The sequence below is a fragment of the Plectropomus leopardus genome, chromosome 13 (assembly GCF_026936395.1).
Source record: "Plectropomus leopardus strain MGB_pleo_1.0 chromosome 13, ASM2693639v1, whole genome shotgun sequence".
Lineage (NCBI taxonomy): Eukaryota > Metazoa > Chordata > Actinopteri > Perciformes > Serranidae > Plectropomus > Plectropomus leopardus.
Genome location: NC_142188.1, coordinates 30,029,538 through 30,048,967, shown reverse-complemented (window position 1 = coordinate 30,048,967; position 19,430 = coordinate 30,029,538). Strand labels below are relative to the sequence as shown.

Sequence of the window (19,430 nt, the reverse complement as noted above, 5' to 3'; positions counted from 1 at the left end):
CTGGTTGTGTGCGCATGAAATGCTGAAGGACAGCTTCAGGTAATAACACTGCCTTTAACCACCTAATGTAAGGTGTGCATGTGCGTTGGATGGGTGGGGATGTTGATGGGTCCAACAAACAACGAGTTCACGTCCCATGTGGATGTGTGTGGTTATTTTCTGCACCTTATCATGTGCCTCTTTTAGCCGAAATCTAACCATCCATAACTTTGTTGCCTAATCTCAACAATCGTACTGGTCTGCGTTGGCCATGTGCTGTTGTTTAAACATAAAAACATAAAGATTATGTAGCATCAACCCACCATGTGCATTTGTTGACATACCGGTAACGGCATCCCGGAGCGTATCCAGCTGGTGCATAAATATCTGAAACATCATAGGTATGAACAGAAAGCAGCACCATGTGACTCGCTGAGATGACAGTATGTTGGTCATCACATATCCCTGTTTTGTCAGTGGACTTCTCTGTCTAAATATTGCACTTCAGGTATCCTTCTGCATCTGCTATTGACGTTCTGAGACGCTGCAACCAAAGCTGGCATGTCAACAAAAGCACATGGTAATGTTTTGGCAACAATAGCACATGGCGACCAAACCGGGGATTTCAACAGAAACACATAGGTTTAGGCTACAAGGATTTGGGATTGATTAGGTTTAGGTAACAGAAGCACGTGGTTAGGTTTAGAAAAAAAATGTGGTTGGCTCAACATTCATACAGAAGCAAACACAAGGCTTGTGGGTGAAAGTCCATGGTTAGTTGGACCAGCCCATCGCCACTCCCGCCCACCCTATAGCAGCCTTTCAGCTCCTTATATTATGTTGCTACCTGCAGCATATCAGCAGTCTGTTACTGTGAAATGTGAAAATTTGTGACCTAGGAGCCAAATTAAATCTTTCTCATTTCACGCCTAAACAGTACGCTAAAAATGTACCCATCTGAAAACATATGAGGTGACAAATAGGCAGGTCAACCCATTTTGTTGCTGTGTAAACTGGCAATGTGCAGATGTGCACATCCTGTTCTTCTATGGCATGTCATTACAAAGTTACACTGCCAACTACTGGCATGGCATGCATACTATAACATTTTTGGCTGTTTTTGTGGATCATTGTACATGATGATCATTTTCACAATGTTGCTATATAAATGCAGGTTTTTTAACGCAAAGGAAAGACTTTTCCGGTGTTAGTGTGGCCGTTCTCATCTAAACGTGGTCTTAAAAATATTCATGGACCCAGCACCTGTTGTAGTGGCTTTTAGACGAACATGGTTGTTTCTGCTCAGTATTTTGTCAGTTTGCCAGGTCCTTCATGCCATGATGTTTTATGTCATTCAAACTATGCGGCTGCTACAATCTGTGACACATTTCACCATGTTTTGTCAGTTCTTACACAAACAAAACCTGTCTGATGGAGGGTTTTTGTCAGGAAACATGCCGCCGTGTGTTTATAGTCTCAGATATACAAGTTTCCTGAAGTGGATCTCAGTGGAGTCACTGTAGTGCTGTATGAACCTGTGGCGGAGGTTACATAGACAGTTCATTCATCATACGCTTATGACTTTAATGTCGCAGTGTCGTAGTGCTGAGTGGGCTTATATCTGTTTTTGCCCTGGAGGTAAACTCTTTTGTGTTTGGCATCAGCCTCTGAAATAAAAATGAATCACAGAGCGATGGGATGGAACAGAGGCAGGGAGAGGCAATGAAGAAAGGCAGGAAACAAAAATAAAAATTGACTGCATGCTGGCATGTAACACTAGAGGACAACCGAGTGATCACATGGTTCCCTCAGGCTACTAAGGCTTCAGGTTACACTACAATTAGACAAATCAATAAAGAAGCAGAGGCTGTGGCAGCCTCTGTTTTCTCATTTCATGCATTTATTTAGTATTTTTTAATCTCTTTTCATCCAGATGTGTTTGCTCTTTCTGTATTATGCGTTGTTTTATGTTGGATTTAAATTTTTAATAGACCTAATACAAAGTTCTAAAGTTTTATGATGCAACAAAAACGCTGGAATGTAACATTTTTGTTTATTGTGGTGTCAAGGAAGGGTTTCTGCTCTCTTTTATCTCCTTCAGTTCAGATCATTTCAGGGTGTGCACAATAAATTTAATGACACTTGAAGGACCTATTTGTTGTTACCAGCCACTCAGTCCAACTGAATGGGGGACAGTATTTCAACCTTTAAGTGACCACTAACTGCAGCAGTGACACTGTTAGTGTACAGATAGACGCGTAAAAAACACAACGTGTAAAGTCTTCAAACAACTTTTAATCTTGCCTCATCTAATATGCCAAGTGGTTACAATAAGGTGAACTGGTCGACATTTTTCAGTCGGTCTACTACTGCGTCTATACAACCACAATCTACAGTCATCAGTTATAAATAAAGGCAACTCATAACTGACAGCAGAGCAAGAATACAGCCGGTCAAAATCAAGCAGCTATCTTATGATCTGAACATGTGGCGTTTGTGTATTATTCACCTTATAGCTTTTTAGCTTAGCTTAGCTTAGCTTACTTAGCTCAGTTTTAGTATCGCCACAGTAACAAGAAAAGAGTCACATTACGCTGTTTGAAAAGTTTATCACGAACTTTAAGCCCACAGTTTGTGTTGTCTCTAGTTACACTAAAGATATGTTTCAGTAAATAGCCGACATTAGATGTTACTTGTTAGTATAAAGCAACATTGCAAGTTCAGCGTCAAACTGCATCTTTTTACTCTCCAAGAGCTGTCTCTAGTGTTGGAAAGCCACACTAATATTTACTCTAGTTTTGCTTCTTTCATGGCTTTTTTTCTTTACCGTAGAATGTTGCTTCTTTCTTGGAGCTGCTTGTGATGGGGATAGCAGTTGTTTTTCCTCGAGCTTTTTGCTGTGTTTCTTACACACTAACTAGTTCACTGAGACTTTAACTTCAATGCTGTTTGCTTGTTTTGACTCTGGCTGGCTCAACTTCTTTATCTCCTGCAGCACACTAGAGGCTACAGTGACTCACTATCGCCTCTCAGGCCAGGATGTATTATTACAGAATCCCTGGCTGCTTAGCAGTGAATATCTCTGCAATACAGTACATAGGCATCTTAGACATAACGTCAGAGGTGTGACTTCTTCTCACTCTGTTGATAGGATTAGTTCATTTTTTTGAATGTTTTAAACTATAATAATGTCCAGATCTTATGTAAAGCACCTTTAAGTAAAATCACAAAAAATGTACAGGAAAACTCTAGAAATGCATATAAAGAGAGTTGTACAATATTTCACTCGTTGATAGATCCCTGTAAGTACAGGACCCAATTGTGATGAACTGCAGGCACATATATTTCTCCGAAGAAGATAATGTAGCATTCATTAGACAAATACAGCCATATAGGTCATCCAGAGTGGGTCGGGAGTAAAGTGGGACAGAGTTAGGGCAGAGTCTGGACAATGGCCTCGTGGGCAAACATGGCTCAGATAAGCTGCGATCTCCATATCACCGAGGCTGGCTGCAGGTTAGAAGATGTGTATCTTGTAATTGCTCTCATATCAATCTGCTTCACCTGAGCTGCATTCATCTCTGTGATTAGCCTGCAGTATCACACACAGAGTGGTAATGAGCCTGATACCAAGGTAACCTAACACTTGTGTAGGTATTATACCAGGGTCTGTGTGTTTCCTTGTGGAGGTGTAAGGCATTGTGCAGTGGTGGGAGTTTGCTTATGGCATGTAAATAAAATCTCTTTAGTATAAGGGGCTTTGTTAAATCTTAGAGGGATAGTGCGGATTTTATGAAGTGGGGTCGTATGAGCTATACATTGTCACTACGTTGCGGTTTGGAGAAGCATCACAAAAGCTCAGTGATATACTGCTGAGGATCGGGGTGAGCGGCGTATTTTAGCCAATCTAAAGAAAGGATTGCCAGGAAAATCAGTCTGAGCGGGCGCTATATTGACAACATTTTCACCGCTTTACCTTCACCTTCCCTTCGGCACTACATTTTCTCAACTGTAGAACTTCCAAATTTCTACACATACGGAACTGTGTCGTGCACTGTATTACGCTGTTTTGGTATTAGCAGTTTTGGTCAGCAATCAGCAATGTACGGAAGAGATAGTAAATACAAGAGACAGCAATGAAAAGATGCAGTTCAGTGTGGAGACAAGGGGATACCTTAATAAACTGGAGTTCAAAATTGACAACATAAACATTCTATATGGATTCAATTCCATTTCCTGTTATATAAATATATTTCAAATGTTGCATACATTTAAACTGAAATAGAGTTTTTTTCTAGGTGCCTAAAATGCATTTTGCTGCAGCCACCATCCACAGCAGAAAATTGCTTAGCTTCTGTGGTGGAAAATTTGGCCATTAAAGATACTAGTGAAGTAACACAGTTCATAAAATGAGCAAAGCAGAAACATCATCGGTTGGACCACCAGGTTTAACTATATATATATTTAAACGTTACAATTACAGCTGAAAACGAGAAGAGAAATAAATTAGTTTGCAAATATCTTTATGCAATGCAAATAAAGTGCCAGTTGTCTACTTAGAAGTAATGTTGTTGTCGGCCCGTCATAGGGATTCAGCATATACAGAAGAACTTTGCAGAAGAAATTAAATATGCTGAAAGAGGGAGATGCTCAAGAAAACATAAGTTCAGGGGTTTAGAAAATGTAGTGCCTGGGGCGTCGGTGGATGAGTGGATAAAGCAGGCGCCCCATGAATGAAGGCAGTGTCCTTGCTGCTGCGGCCTCGGGTTCGACTTCCGCTTGGGGCCCTTTGCTGCATTTCATCCTCTCTCTCTCCCCCTTTCTGTTGATCTGGCCTATCTAACAAAGAGAAAAAGCCAAAAAATAATCTTAAAAAAAAGAAAATGTAGTGCCAAATGATAGGACTGTCTAATGGCAAAGTAAAAAGTGGTGAAAATATTCTTAATATATCTGTCTATCAGTTTAACTGATGTTGATTCTTTTGGATTTTTTAAGTGGCTAAAACGCGTTTGTTGCTGCCCCCCACCCAAGGAACGTTCCCACAACATTGGCTAACATTACCTACAAGTTGCAATGTTTTAAAGAAAACATTTGAATCTATTTTGAATCTTGTTAATACTGCAACATTTTAAGGATGCTTGGTGTTTTTGAGAGGTGACAGATCATAGAATGTTCTTTTATAAAACATGTCACATGAGAGCAAAGAATGAACATTTGCAAAGCAACATTCAGAACATGTTTTTTAACTAAAAAATGTTACGTAATGTAAGATGTTAAAAAAAGGAAATAGCGGTTAAAATTTTTTTTATTTTTTTTTTATTTTTTTTTTATGTTTATAGAGAATGTTACCCTAGTTTCAACAAGAACATTGTGGTAACTTAAAGAAAACTTGAAAACATTACTAAAACGTCACCAGTACCATTCTCAGAAAGTTTTAAGAACCAAAAATTGCCAGCTGGGCATCCACAGCAGTACATTGTTTAGCCTCTAAGGTGGTACTCCTGTTTGCTTCACAAACTGATAACATGCCAACTGACACCTACTGTATGTAATAGACAGACTACAGATACAGTAAATACCTCAATACCTCATATAACCCCACTTTAAAAAATCTGAATTATCCCTTTAAAATGTCACCATTAAATATAGTTATCAGCACAAGGGTAACCCTCAATCTATATGAGTCTTGCTCTCAGTCTCACCTTGGTATGCATGTTTGTGTCTGTAAATGCAGGCATGAATAATGTTGGAATGTGTAGGTGATGGCTGATCTGACCTTAAATGCATCAGACTTAAGCATATAGGAGGATGAGAAGCCAAACTCATTTGCATGTCTACATTTTCCTTCTGTGTGACCCACGCTGACTCTGACTTTACTCCGAGGACTGCTGTCTGCTGGCCACGTGTCAGTATACCCCAGGAGAGCTGCAGCCTAGAAAATGCTGTTCAGCCAAGGGGAGAGGGAAAAGAGAGGAGGCGAGGACGGTGAATTACTTGGGGTAATTCACCACCAGTGCTAATGCACTGATTGCCAAGGCGTGCCACCCACTAACGATTTGCATAAATAAATATTCAGTAATTATGCAGAGACCTTGTGCATGGAGGATCGCAGCAATTTCTGAAAATATCCTCCTGTCACGCTCTAAACTCGAAACTTCAGCATTCCTCGGAGAAATGCTGCTCTGCTTAAAAACATAACTACACCTACACTTTCATGCTGTCTTTATGGGGCATTTTAGGACCGGACCAATGTTTGAGCCCATTTACTACAAATTACATAGTGTCTGGATTTTCAATGTGTTTTTTCTACCTTTCAGGCAGCCACAAATTCCTGTTTGAATGAATATGGTGTGAATATTAACGTGCAGACACTTGACCCTGAGTCGGTTTGAGTTTTTAGTCAATGCGCATTATGCCCTTGAAAGGGAAGAACATTTTAAAGGCTTCTGATTTAGTGATTCCAAGTATTAGTGTGAAGCTCCAACATCCGAAACTTTAGAGTCTGGCCAAACCAACAGATTATCACAGGTCTGAAAGGTGAAGCTCCTTAAATCTACATTTTCTCTAATGGCCAGCAGGGGGCGACTCCACTAGTTGCAAATAGAAGTCAGTTGTATAGAGGTTTGTGGGAAAATGGCATTCACTTAATTTAACCTACTGAGACCTAAGCTTTTGTTTTTTAACTTTTCTAGGGATTACTAGGAACTGATTAGTACAAAAATTAAGCTCTGTCTTTGAACTGGAAGTTTTGAAAATAAAAATGAAATCCCCGTATGGGGACAGTGGGTTTTATTTTTCGTGGTCACCAGTGTGTAATTAAGTATAAAACTCTGTTTCCATGCCTGACTATTTCTATGCCAAAACAAAATTTTAAACACTGCAACATTTGTTCAATCTTTTGTTGATGACGATGATGTCAGGGTTAGGCATTGCTCTTCAAATACGAAACTGTTCAAAAATGATTTCTATGCCTGAGCATGGCCTTGCAAAAACAAAATTGCAAACAATGTAACATACCTAAAAGCCTTCTGATTTGCCCGATTTGTAACTCTACGAATAGTCGTTGCTCCGTACCTCAAGCCTGGAATGTCCTTTTTTAATTTTAACATCTCATTGGCCAGAGTGAAATGTTACAATAACGAGATAGTGAAGTCCCAATGTTCTCAAACAAGTACCAGCATCATGGCTTGTTGTTGCTAAAATTGGTCAAATTTGTATGTTGTATCAAGCTAAAAACATATAATAATATATGTAACATATGTAAATTCTGGTTCCATTAAGATTAAAATAGACTATAAATCAGATGTATGCTTTGGCCGTGGCTTGCGATTAGTCAGATCCGCCACTTGTTCCTCCATAGCTTCTACATCTCGTCCAAATATGGTCACCTCTGCCTCCAAAAAAACAAGATGGCCAAAATATCAAACTCAGGTCTTTAAAATAGTAGTCCACAAAACAATGGGTGCCCCACGATGGCTACATACACTTCTTTTATACAGTCTGTCTCTCAAAAGAACCTAACATTTAAAGTGTTAGGTTTAACAGATTAGCTCATATTTTAGAAAATATAGTAACTGATTTCTTTCCCAGAGTAAGATGAGAAGATCAACACCTGACCTAAAAACACAGATTTTGTTTTTGAGGTGTTTGTAGGTTGATGTTTGGACAAAGTCAGGTTAGCCGTTTCCCCCTGCTCTCAGTCTGTATGCTAAGCTAGGCTAATCAAGTCTCAGCTACAGCTGCATTCTGATTGCTCTCATTTCTTTTGTAACTCTTAGGGTGCGGCTCATGAATGCATTACTGTTGCATTCACAGTCTGGGGAGGTAGATTTTTGTTGTATGCCAGTTTGTGAAAATTGACTGGCCTGACCATCTCGGTTAAGCAACTTATGTTAGAGTGATATGCAATACGAGCCATTACCACAGTTTGACTCTTCTTGATCTTTATACTTTAAGCGAAGGAATGTGGTGAAATAGTGGATCAATGGTTGATGTGAACGTCGGTTTCTTTCTCTGCTCTCATGTCTGTCTCCTGTCTCAGCGCGAAGGCCGAGAAAGTTACTCAGCAGGCAGAATGAAGGAGATAATATACTGGTAGGATTTATTTTCAGCTCAGTAGGGATGTCCTGAGGCCACAGGTCTTAAAGGGAAATGTTGCAAGGACAAGAAACTGTAAGGATTACAGTATATCTCTGGACAGCTCAGCTAATGTTTGCAAAATCTGACTGGAACATACAGTCCAGTCAGATTTTCTTTGGGGAATGAGTGAAATCAGTATTTAACAACACTCTGAAGTACCACATTGTGGTTTGTTTGTTAGTTGCTACTGGTGTAGCTTCAGGCAATATTTGTCAGTTGCTCAGCAGTCCTCCACTTTGGTCCAGACAGAAATAGTGGATGAAATTATTTGATGGATTGCATGGAAATGGACATTGATATTTCCTCACATAATGAACTGCAATCACTTTCCCTAACCTTTCATCTAGTATCATTAGCCCAAAACTTCGCATTATCAAACACTTTCCTATCAGCCTCAGTTGTATTTTGCACTTAGTTCTAATTAGGAATTGTTAGCATGCTAAGACATAAGCTGAGATGTTGACCATGGCAAGCATTGCCCACAAGATGTCATTGTGAAAATGTTAGCATGCTGACAAGTTGGCATCAGTGCGCTGCTTGTAAAACTTTAGACCCTAAAGCTAGTCTCAGACAGGCCTACCTCAGCCCCCCTGGAAGTACATCAGGCTTTGAAGCCCATTTAAAGCCAATCTTAACAGGGGCCAATAGGGCTGGGCTATATGGCAAAAAATGTTATCATGATAGTTTTAACCATATTGATAGATATTGATATTTATCATGATATATAATTTGATAATGCTGCTCTTTCCCGGCCAGAGTATTTCTATTAAGTTGCCAGCCGGTGCCAGCATTTTTTGTCATATCGACTAATCTTTCAAGACCTCCAGAATGTTTTGTGTTTTGAATATATAAACAGTCAATACACCAAGATAAAGAACAAATCTTCAGCTTTCATACACAAAAAACTTTTAATTCTAGCTTCTTCCAAGAAGTAATTGCAACTGTTATTTTGCCATTGAAAGGTTGTTTCTGCCTCAAAATGACTAGATTTAATTCACAGTGATTATATTTGAAAGGACTATAGCCCACTCTCTCTCTCTATAGTCCCCTTTATCTTTTTAAAAACCTTTAAAAGACCAATGCAGCAAATAAAATGCTACTTTGAACTTGCCAAAAAGTGATTGCAGCTACTATGAAAGGTTGTTCCTGCCTCAAAACAATTTGATCAAAATTTTAATTATAAGATCTTGTAAATAGTAGAAACAAGAACAAAATGTACATTTATATTTATACTTTAGTGTTTAGATATATTTATTTTATATTAGTACTTACGTTTTAATTTATTGATATATTCTACACTTTCCTACTTCTTAAGACTTTTGAATGGGAGTATCTTTAGTATCTGTAACTAAAGGCAATTTCCCCTTGGGGATCAATAAAGTATTTCTAATTCTGATTCTGATTCTGATGAAATATCATTCAGCCATTAGAGCAACTTAACTATGTCATACCCCTAAAGTGACAACACTTTATGTGTAGTTTTTTGTTTCAGGGGACTTATGTGCAGTCGTTGAGTCTCCACTGTTGCCAAGTGCATGCTCATTGTGGGAACTGTTGGGTTTCTCTGTATCATATTGTAAGGTCCTTCTAGTAACAACATAGCAGCTGCAGTCACTTTTTTGCGAGTTAAAAATTTCATTTTATGCATTGCATTGACCCTTTAAAGGTATTTGCATGGTTAAAATGACTGGAGTGATTACAATATGTCAAATAAAACCCCCAATAATTTAATCTAGTAATTTTAAGGCAGAAACAACTTTTCAGTAACAAGATAGCAGCTGCAATCACTCCGTTGAAAATCGCATTTTATTTGTTGCATTGGTCTTTTAAAGGTATTTACACAGGTAAAAGGGGACTGAGTGGTCTATAATCTGTCAAATATATTCACTCTGAATGTAATGTAGTCACTTTGAGGCAGAAACAGCCTTTCAGTGGCAAGCTAGGAGCTGCAATCACTTTTTGGCAAGTAAGAAATTGCATGTTATGCATTGCATTGGCCCTTTAAAGGCATTTACACAGGTAAAAAAAGGACTGGGTGAGCTATAATCTGTCAAATATATCACTATGAATGAAATCAAGTCATTTGAAACAACAACAACCTTTTAGTGAGCTGCAATCACTTTTTTGCATGTTTTTATGTGTTGTATTGGCTCTTCAAAGGTATTTCAACAGGTAAAAGGAGATAAAAAGAACTGGCATGGTTTTAATCTTGATGCACAGAGCAGGTAATATAATGCAGGCTCATAAGGATAAAAGCAGATAATACCTTTATTTTTACATTACCCATCCCTAAAGTATGATTACTACTTGTATGATGACTACTTTCCAAATATAAACAAGATTTTAGACATATTAAACACATACAAACAACGGGAACAACAATATTGTCTATATTTGTGTAAATGTCATACCTGATTCAGTTCAATTCAATTTTATTTATAAAGCCCATTATCACAAAACACACATTGTCTCAGAGGGCTTTACAGCAAATGACTCTCTGCTCTTAGACCCTCACATCATCTAAGGAAAAACTCCCCCCAAAAAAATCTGTAACAGAGGGAAAAATGTCAGAAACCTCAGGAAGAGCAACTGAGGAGGGATCCCTTCAGGATGGACAGAGGTACAATAGATGTCGTAAATAACAATGAAATTACAGTAACACAGCACGAGCATGGCCAAAGGCAGAATCATAGCATCAGCACAGCCATCACCATGATCCAGGCTCAGCTAAGATTGCAGCCAAGATCCGGGAAAACTAAGAGACAAGGGAACACAAATGCTGATCAAACTATACATCGCAAACACGTGAAAATTGGATTTCAAGGAACATTAAACTTACACAAAGACATACCTATGCTCTTACCACGGACATGAAGTTATGTGTATTAACATGCTACGACTGTTTGATCCGTGTGAGAGCAGCTGAAGACGTGAATACTGGATGATACAACGTTAACTGGTTGCGTGCGCTCCTGTGGACGGCAATCAGTTTCTGGCAGACGATCACTTTATGGCACGACACCGGCTTGCGGTTACTGAGAGCAGCAAATATGGGAAAAAATGCCTATATTTCTTCCGTGTTTCCTGATGTTAAAAATAAGTCGCTAAATGTTTCTCCTTTTCGTCTTTTTTTTTTTTAAAATAATGCCGCTGAGAGGGTCCGAAAAGTCACTTAATAGCGATAAAGTCGGCACATTAGTAGTCCTCTTCTCCCGTTACCCTGCGTCCTTAGATTTTCGTGTTTGTTTTTAGATGTGGAAATGTTGTTTTATTGCACAACATCCATAACAGTGTCCCCTACACTACAGCGAAAAGATTCTTGCACCACAGAGCATCTTTCATTTATTGAATGCTGTATTCAGTTCTATTTATACATCTATGGCCTACCTACCGTGGAGTCTTGAGGTTTTGAGGAGCTAAGCCTTGGACTCACTCATTGATATCACACTTTACTGTTATAGCCTTTCTCCATCAAAGTATGCCTTCTGATGTGTACGTGTGTTTTGTTCTTGTCATGTCCGACATCACAGACAGGCTGGTAAACAGGTAAACAATAGAAAGCAGCATGGAGGAATGCCTGTGGAAACTTAACGGTGGTTACTTTTCGATATACAAGACTTGAAACTCAAACTAATTTGGATTGATGTTTTAGCACTGCTCAGGTGGAGACAGACAGTATTTGTATCATTGCACCTCAGCAGTTAAGGGGCTAAAATTAGCGCATTAGCATGGTTGTTGTGTTCTCATCACTGCCAGTTGTAGCTGGAGGCAATAAATACCCGTGACTGCTGCAGAGTCAATTGACCTGGGTGTGAATGCCGATGGTACACTTTCCCATTGCATTAAAAAATGGGATGTCAGCAGGTGTTAGCAGGTTTTTTGTGCAGTGGAAATTAGGTGTCAGATGCTTGTGTTTTACATAATCAGGCCACATCATGCTTGAATTAAATCCCTTACAGTAACTGTATTTACATATTTCACTTAGGTGACTTTGTGACATGAAGCAAAGGTGGACTAACTACATACTTATAGAACAGGAGTTAAATCCAAGTAATTTATCTGATTATTTCACTTTGTCTCTTTACTAAATAGGAGAAAACTGCTGTGCAAAGCGCAGCGGTCATGGTGAGCAGAAGGTTTGAAGCTTTGTTAAATGTACTTTAATGAAAAGGAGAAGACTTCTAAGAATCCTTGTGCAATTTACTCAGTTTTATCTTCATTATTTCCACACCAGAATGTAAAAATGCATTTGCCTAACAATTTTATCATTCAGTGAGGACAGCTGTCTTTATTTGGAAGATGGAATTCAATGATTTTATTATTATATATTAAGAAAGCTGATAATATGCTTTTTACTATGACTTAAGCAGGGCCACATAAGGAGAAACTATTTAGTGATAATGTATGTTCTGAAACTGAGCATCACAGAAAAAGCACTGCCAACTAACTGAACAACAAATGTTAGACACAGTTTAATCATTTTTAAACTGAGGGGCACTTACCAGCATTTGTCAGCTTAAAAAGAGGTCTCACAATCATCAGTTTAATGTGTTTTAATAACAACTTGAGGCAGTTAGAGATCCACAGAGGCTGGAGTCCTGAATCATTTAAGAGGATCCATTAATAAAAATGCAGAACTACTTAATGCGATAATAACAAACATGCTGAACACAGACAATCTGCAGACTGTGGCAGGAGAATAGAGGCTAATACGTCATGGCCAGACAGAGACGGACACTCTGGACTCTGAATAAGCTGGCAGGGTGACCATTTGGAAACAACTTATATTCTTGTATACTGTAAAGCTTCAAATAAAGGCTTAATCCCTATTAAACGCCTAGTCTCTTTTACTAGCCTGATGTGGCCACACACTTTTACAAATGAAGGCCAGTCTCAGTCGGAGGCCAGGTGTGGCTGCCATGTATTTCATTTTTATAGAAGTTCTTTAAATGTATAAAACCCGGTTGTTGACTCCCTGCTGGAGATAACCTTAGTTAGCTGCTTAGATCAGGCATACAAATACCAGTATATATGTTTTGCCAACTTTTGCCAATATGGGGCCAATATAGACATACTTCTCACAATGTTAGCTTGGTAAGATTCTCCACAATTTAATCATTCAGTTAACTTTACTGACACTATGAGCACAAAGAAGACACTGGCAAAGTAAACCAGAGAGATGCCCAAAAAAAAAGATTATTAGATGTAGCAGACTATTAAAAAAAAAAGGTAAAATGCTCAGTGAACTATATTCACAATTATCATATTTATTTATATATAATATATATGTTATATTAATTTTTTTTACAGATTTATTATAATTTTTTAGCTTTTTTGAGGTCATTTGTTTCTTGTTTTTTTGTTTGTTTATTTTTCCCATCTTTTTTTCTTTTTTTTTCTTTTTGGGGGGCAAATTTTCAGGAAATTTTCTTGTGCTTTTCACAGATTGCGTGCTAATTTCTGGGACATTTCTTCTTTTGTTGTTCATTTACTTCTTCCCATGTATTTTGAAAAAATTGCATTTCCCATCTTTGCTGAACAAGGCCTCCTGTCCCAAATATAAGTCTGTGGAGTTCAATGATTTAAGCAAATAATAGCCCGGGCTTCTAATTAAAGTTTTACGGTAATATATATGAAATCATAAGCATTCCTATTATTTAGCTGGTGCTCTGAGCACATGACAAAACGACGCGTCGTGTCACCTTCAGACCTCTGGCCGCAGGGTCAGACAACACATCAGATGTGTGAAAAACATGTTCTCTGCACACATGTTGATGGGAACAAGGTTAAGCACAATGGTAAAGTATTAGCCTTAGCGTTAGTTTGTTGCCCTTGAGTTTTTGAGCTTTACAGTGAAGATTTGGATCATTTTTCAGCTTTCAGACGTATTTGTGGTTGTCGGACAGCTAATGTCTTTCAAAGTCATTTGTCACATTTTCTCCCACTGTTGCCAATTTTTCTTATCGGCTTGATTAAATCTGGTTGCAAGCCAGCCATTAATCCCCACCCCTGCTACAAAACACTGGCATCATGAGCGTTTTGACTTCCCTCTGACTTTCTCCGGCTTTCCTTCTCATCTATAGTGCAATTATCACAGGAGAATGGCAGACCCCTGTGGTAAAGGAATTTCGTATCAGCCATATCATAGTCATTAGATACACTAATGCACTCTATCATTTTCTGCTGTGATTATAATAGACTCATAATGTGCTTTTAATCCATGCTGGCTAACCTCCCCTCCCGTTCTCTGTCTTTGCTCCCTCTCCTCCTCTCCCTCCCTTTCTCTCTCTCCCTCAGGATTTGCGGTGAACCTCCAGGTGATCCTGGCGAACCCGCGGGCGCAGTTCAAGCGGCGTGGCTCCCAGCCGGGGATGCAGGAGTCTGACTTCCTCAAGCAGATCACTAAGGTCACCGAGTTGGAGCCCAAGGCCAACAATTGCACCAGGGTCAGTAACTCGGCACTATTGTCACTATGGCAACAGAATAAAAATACTTATGACTATGCAACAATGCAGAGTAAGGGCCGCTCGTGCTGCTCACAGGAGGAATTCAACTAACTGTTAAAACACAAATGTGAGGCTACTTTTAAGTTTAATATTTAAACATTCAGCGAGGGTTCATCCTCTATAACAGAGGTTCTCAAACTTAATATTCAAAGGTCAGAATCTGATTTCTATTCAAGGCCAGAGATCTGGAACGATCGGTGATGAGGTGATAATTTTTTGCCCGGCACTCAGGCCAGTGTCATAGATCTCACAAAAGAATTTAACTGTCGAAGTTTTGTTGTCCTCACCTCTGTATTTTGAAGATATTGCTGTTGAAAATGTCTGAGCTTTGTGTCATAGTGGCGTTTGACATTTCTGCTCTTCACAACTCCAGCTGTCTCTGTGCAAATCAAACACACAGGCTTCATGCTGGATTGGGGCAAAAAGAAGGAATATGTCTATGTCCGGGCATGTTTGAAAACTCGTTTTTCACGGTCAATTTTTCTTTTGCTTGCACATCTGGACAGTGACATCATCACCACATTGTTGACATAATGTACACAGACAGAGGACACCGAAGTCTCGCTTTCTCGTGCCTACAGCATGAGCGCTTGTTAGTTGCTAACCAACTTGCTATTTTAAACTGACGCCTGTTGGCCGACCCTTGAACTTTGATGCACGATGACTTAAATGTCACATGCTTGCCGGCTGTCAGTGTTACCATGACAACGATGTCAAAAAGGGAAACAATTACATTTAACGCGTAATCTCAGACCAGGGTCACTGTAATGATCTCCAAATAGACTATATTCTACAAATACAAAACTAACTCTTTATTTATAATTATGAAACTTTGTTTTTTAAAGTAGTAAACATACACTTCATTACATTGTATTATTGCATTCCTAATATGAGTTGGGGGCCAGATTGACTTGCCGTCCGGTCCAGATCCAGACCAGAGTCCAGACTTTGAGAACTCCTCCTCTATAACTTTACCAGGATATTTCTGAATTTGTGCACTGCAGGATGAAGCTTGACAGATGTTCCGCGGGTGTTATTAACTTGCACAACTTGACAGTAGATGGGAAATGAATGAGCTGATTTAAGGAGTTGTCTTTGAACTTTCATGGCCAAAAGAGTTTTACAGATTTTGGTGATTGGCTTTCCCTTTGTATGGATACTTCAGATTAACTTTATTTTCATCTGAGTTAAATCTATTACTCACTGTTAAATTCTCATTATACACAGGCTGTTGGCAGTTGAAATGTAGTCTCTGCACATCCCTCATTTTACACACCATGCTCATGCAACTGAGGTGGAGTCCAGGGTTTGGCCATAGTCTAGCGCCCCCGGAAAAGTTTTAGGGTTTTGTGGTTTGCTAAAAGGCACCATGGCACTTCCTAGGAAAAACATTGATTAAACCCAAATCATGATTAATTATTTGATTATTAAGGCACATGGTTAGAATATTGTTTTTTGTAAACTTAATGTGGAAGATAAATCATATTAATATCAGGAGTACAAATCTATATGAAAAACTTTACACAGAAAATGGACAAAACTTTCAGTTAAAGCCTCAGTTAAAATCTGAATGCAGATATAGTAATGAAAGAAATAGATACAGAAATGTTTGTGTTAAGTCCCTGATCTCTATGCAATGTCTTTCCTTTTGTGTAGAGGTCGTGTCCACAGGTACCATTTCGCTTAGATAATGAGGCAGTATGTGTTTTGTATTCTCTATAAAATTAAAGTGATTTTTCTGCATCCCTGCTGTTCGATTATGCAGGCAGGGTGTTGACCAGAAATATGTTTTCAGACCGCATTAACCTGCATGCTGGAGGTGGCTTACACAGACTAGGTTTGAATAAAAAACCCAGTTTCTTTGTCTTGTTTGTTTGTGTGTGACGCAGATATTAAACTGCAGTCATAATAATGGCCGCCATCACAGCAGTAAGTAACCATGGGGCACCTCTCCCCACTATTGACAGCATGAGTCATGCTTTAAGCTGGTGGCACAGGCTAAACTTAGACACACAGAGATGGAATTGGATAGAAATGGCGTTATGGCGCTATCAATTCTAGTTGTGTGCTCAGACAGCTTAGATCGATGCAGCTCATCTCAAATCACCACAGCCCCTGTCGGCGCTTGGTTTTATGAAGCCACTCATCCTCTTGACAACCATCACAGAGCCGTCTTAAAGGAGTTTTTGTGAGAAATGGATTCTATTATGTTTTACCTTTAAAGGAATACATGAACCAAACATCACGTATGACAAAGTGTCTCAAATCTAATCGCTAGACTTACATAATGTTGTCTCCACCATCAGATGTTAAAGTCGGTCTGCACACAGAATGGAGATTTTGCAGTGGAATGCATGCAAGACATAAGCCCAGTCGCTGTCCAGGGCCCAAACATGGGCACATATAGAATTAAAAGTTGTTGTTTTCCGAAAAAATTTAGGTTGTACATGTTATAAGTAAATTGAAAAAATGGCAGATAAATGTCATGTCATTTTAAATCAGGAAGTGAAATTAAATGACAGTTCAGTCTGATTTTGGGACTGTGAGGAACATACCCAATATCACCTCAAATAGTATCTAGCAATATATAGCAATTTATAAAACCAAAAAAAGAGAGAGAAATAAAAAAAAACAAAAAACCTGTAGATGACTCAGTTGGTGCTTTTTGGAACAAGTAGAGACCAGACGTTTGGTTCCTATAATCCTTTTTTTAAGCAGCTACAACAATGTCAGGACAGCTGGTATTGTTGTCACTTTGTGTGTCTGAGTGTGCGTCATTATGGCAGAATGTGGTCCTAGCGACACCTGTTGTAGCTGGAACTGCCACAAAATTGGTTTTGAGTATCTTGCCGGGTGTTTTTATATCTGTGTCTCTCTGTGGGAAGATTTTGTCAATGCAATAGTGTCGCAATCGTGCAAAATGCAGTCATGAAACTTTACTGGTGTGTCGTTGATATCAAAGTGAAGGCTGACTTTGAAGATGTTCGGGGTCCGAGCAAAAATGCCTGAAGTAGGGGTCTGGGAAAAAAGGGAAGGGGCCATTGCTCCTCTACTTTATGGCCCTGGCAGACATTAGTTTTAAGTCACAGATTGCTGTGCTGCGGCTGAAGAGATCCTATCACAAGATGGTCTCTAATTTTTCATGTGACTGTTTCACTAAAGAGCTTTTCTCTGCCCCAAGAAAGATGCTCAAGCTACTCTCAGTTTGGTCAAGAAGGTGTTCAAATGGGGTAACTGATTTTCTGTCTTTTTACCAAAAAGGAGGAGGCAGGCAGGCAAGAGAGATAAAAAATGTTTAAAAAAAATGTCAGAAAAGAAATGAACTGCTTACAAAATATGTTTAAAAGTTGGTGAACGCAGCTTTTTGGCACTATTTCAAAATGATTTAATATTGGAAATTAAAATTTAAACCAGCAGCGGTAACATTAAAACAGTAAGCTTACTGATAAATGAAGCTGCATTATTTTCGGTTTCAAAAAGACAGAAAGAGAGTGCATCAGCTGCACATCTGAGCACATCAGGGACCTCAGTTACATTTATAGCTTACACTGAAAGATTTGCAATTCTAACACTATGTAGCACCTTTTATTGTTTTGTTTTACAAGTATATACCAGTTTAAGATGCTTGTAATATACAATATCAAGAGGCAAATTTTAACTATAGGCTCAAACGCATCATGGCTTTTTTCTACCTTTGTCTCCTGGCCAGACCACAAAAAAGAAAACAAAAATGTTCATTAGTGTTGTTCTGCAAAGCTAAACCCATACTCATGGTGTTGAAGTAATAATGTGTACATCACACTGGATGTATTAACCCTCTGAATCCTAGACTGACATCAGTATTCTTGTGCTGTCTTCAGGCGCGTTTCATTTAAAAACTTCAAAACTTGGGCAAATTAGTTTTTTTCTTTCAAAAACATGGCAGAAAAAGCAATCAGCATGAAATGTCCTGCATATTAAAAATTATCTTTAAAAAAAAAGAGAATCATCAGAATTATCAAACAACTAGGAAAACATATTAAGAAAACAATCTGATTATTATAATTGTAGAACTATATGTATTTAATATTAATTTTTTTTTGTTCTATTTCAACACTTTCTTCAGGCAGTTTCCTGTTTTTTTCTTTCTTTCTTTTTTTTTTTGCTAATTTAACGTAATTTTCTTGTAAATGTTTTACCAATGTCTTGCTCATTTCCTGTTAAGTTGCTCATTCCCCTTTTTTCCACATGCAAATATGCTTAGGTTTCAAAGGGTTAAGAGTGGAAGGGGGTTCAGCGGGGCAGAATATGGTATTTCTTTTTCCACCCCTGCTGAAGTGAGACTGAAATAACACCAAAACAGTTGGTTCCATCCAGTAATTTCCAGTTGTGGGTTGTGATGGACATACTGTCGCATCAGCAGGGCTTTGCTTTCTACTTTGAATAATGAATATTCAGTAAACTGAATTAATTAATCCTTCTTCTATCCCTCATCCTCCGTGCAGAAAAGTTCAGCAAGCAGCTGCTTCACCTGAAATCAACAAATGTAAAATCTCATTTCACTGTCTCACCGTATGCATGCAGGTCACATAGCTGAACTGTAAATCCCTGGGGGGTTATGGGTAAATGTTTCCTGCAGGGAATAGGATAGAGACCCCCGGAGTTGCTGGATCATCACTTACAGCTGGCTGCTGCTGGCTGCGGCTGCAGACAGCTCTGTGTTGAAACTATCATCATCATTATCAGCCCCATTACACTAATGGAGGTGCCCTGCCGCTGATATTAATACAGGCCATTAGAGGGCTATGACATCATCAGTCACCACCC

General features: G+C 38.8%; 1 protein-coding gene across 1 annotated transcript in view; it reads left to right on the top strand.

Moving 5' to 3' along the window:
- b3gat2 (beta-1,3-glucuronyltransferase 2 (glucuronosyltransferase S)) overlaps positions 1-19,430 on the top strand; it is a 73,710-nt gene that overhangs the window by 41,516 nt on the left and 12,764 nt on the right. Inside the window, exon 3 of the mRNA XM_042502100.2 lies at positions 14,416-14,564. Within this exon, the coding sequence (XP_042358034.1) occupies positions 14,416-14,564 (149 nt within the window). The remainder of the gene's footprint in view (positions 1-14,415; positions 14,565-19,430) is intronic.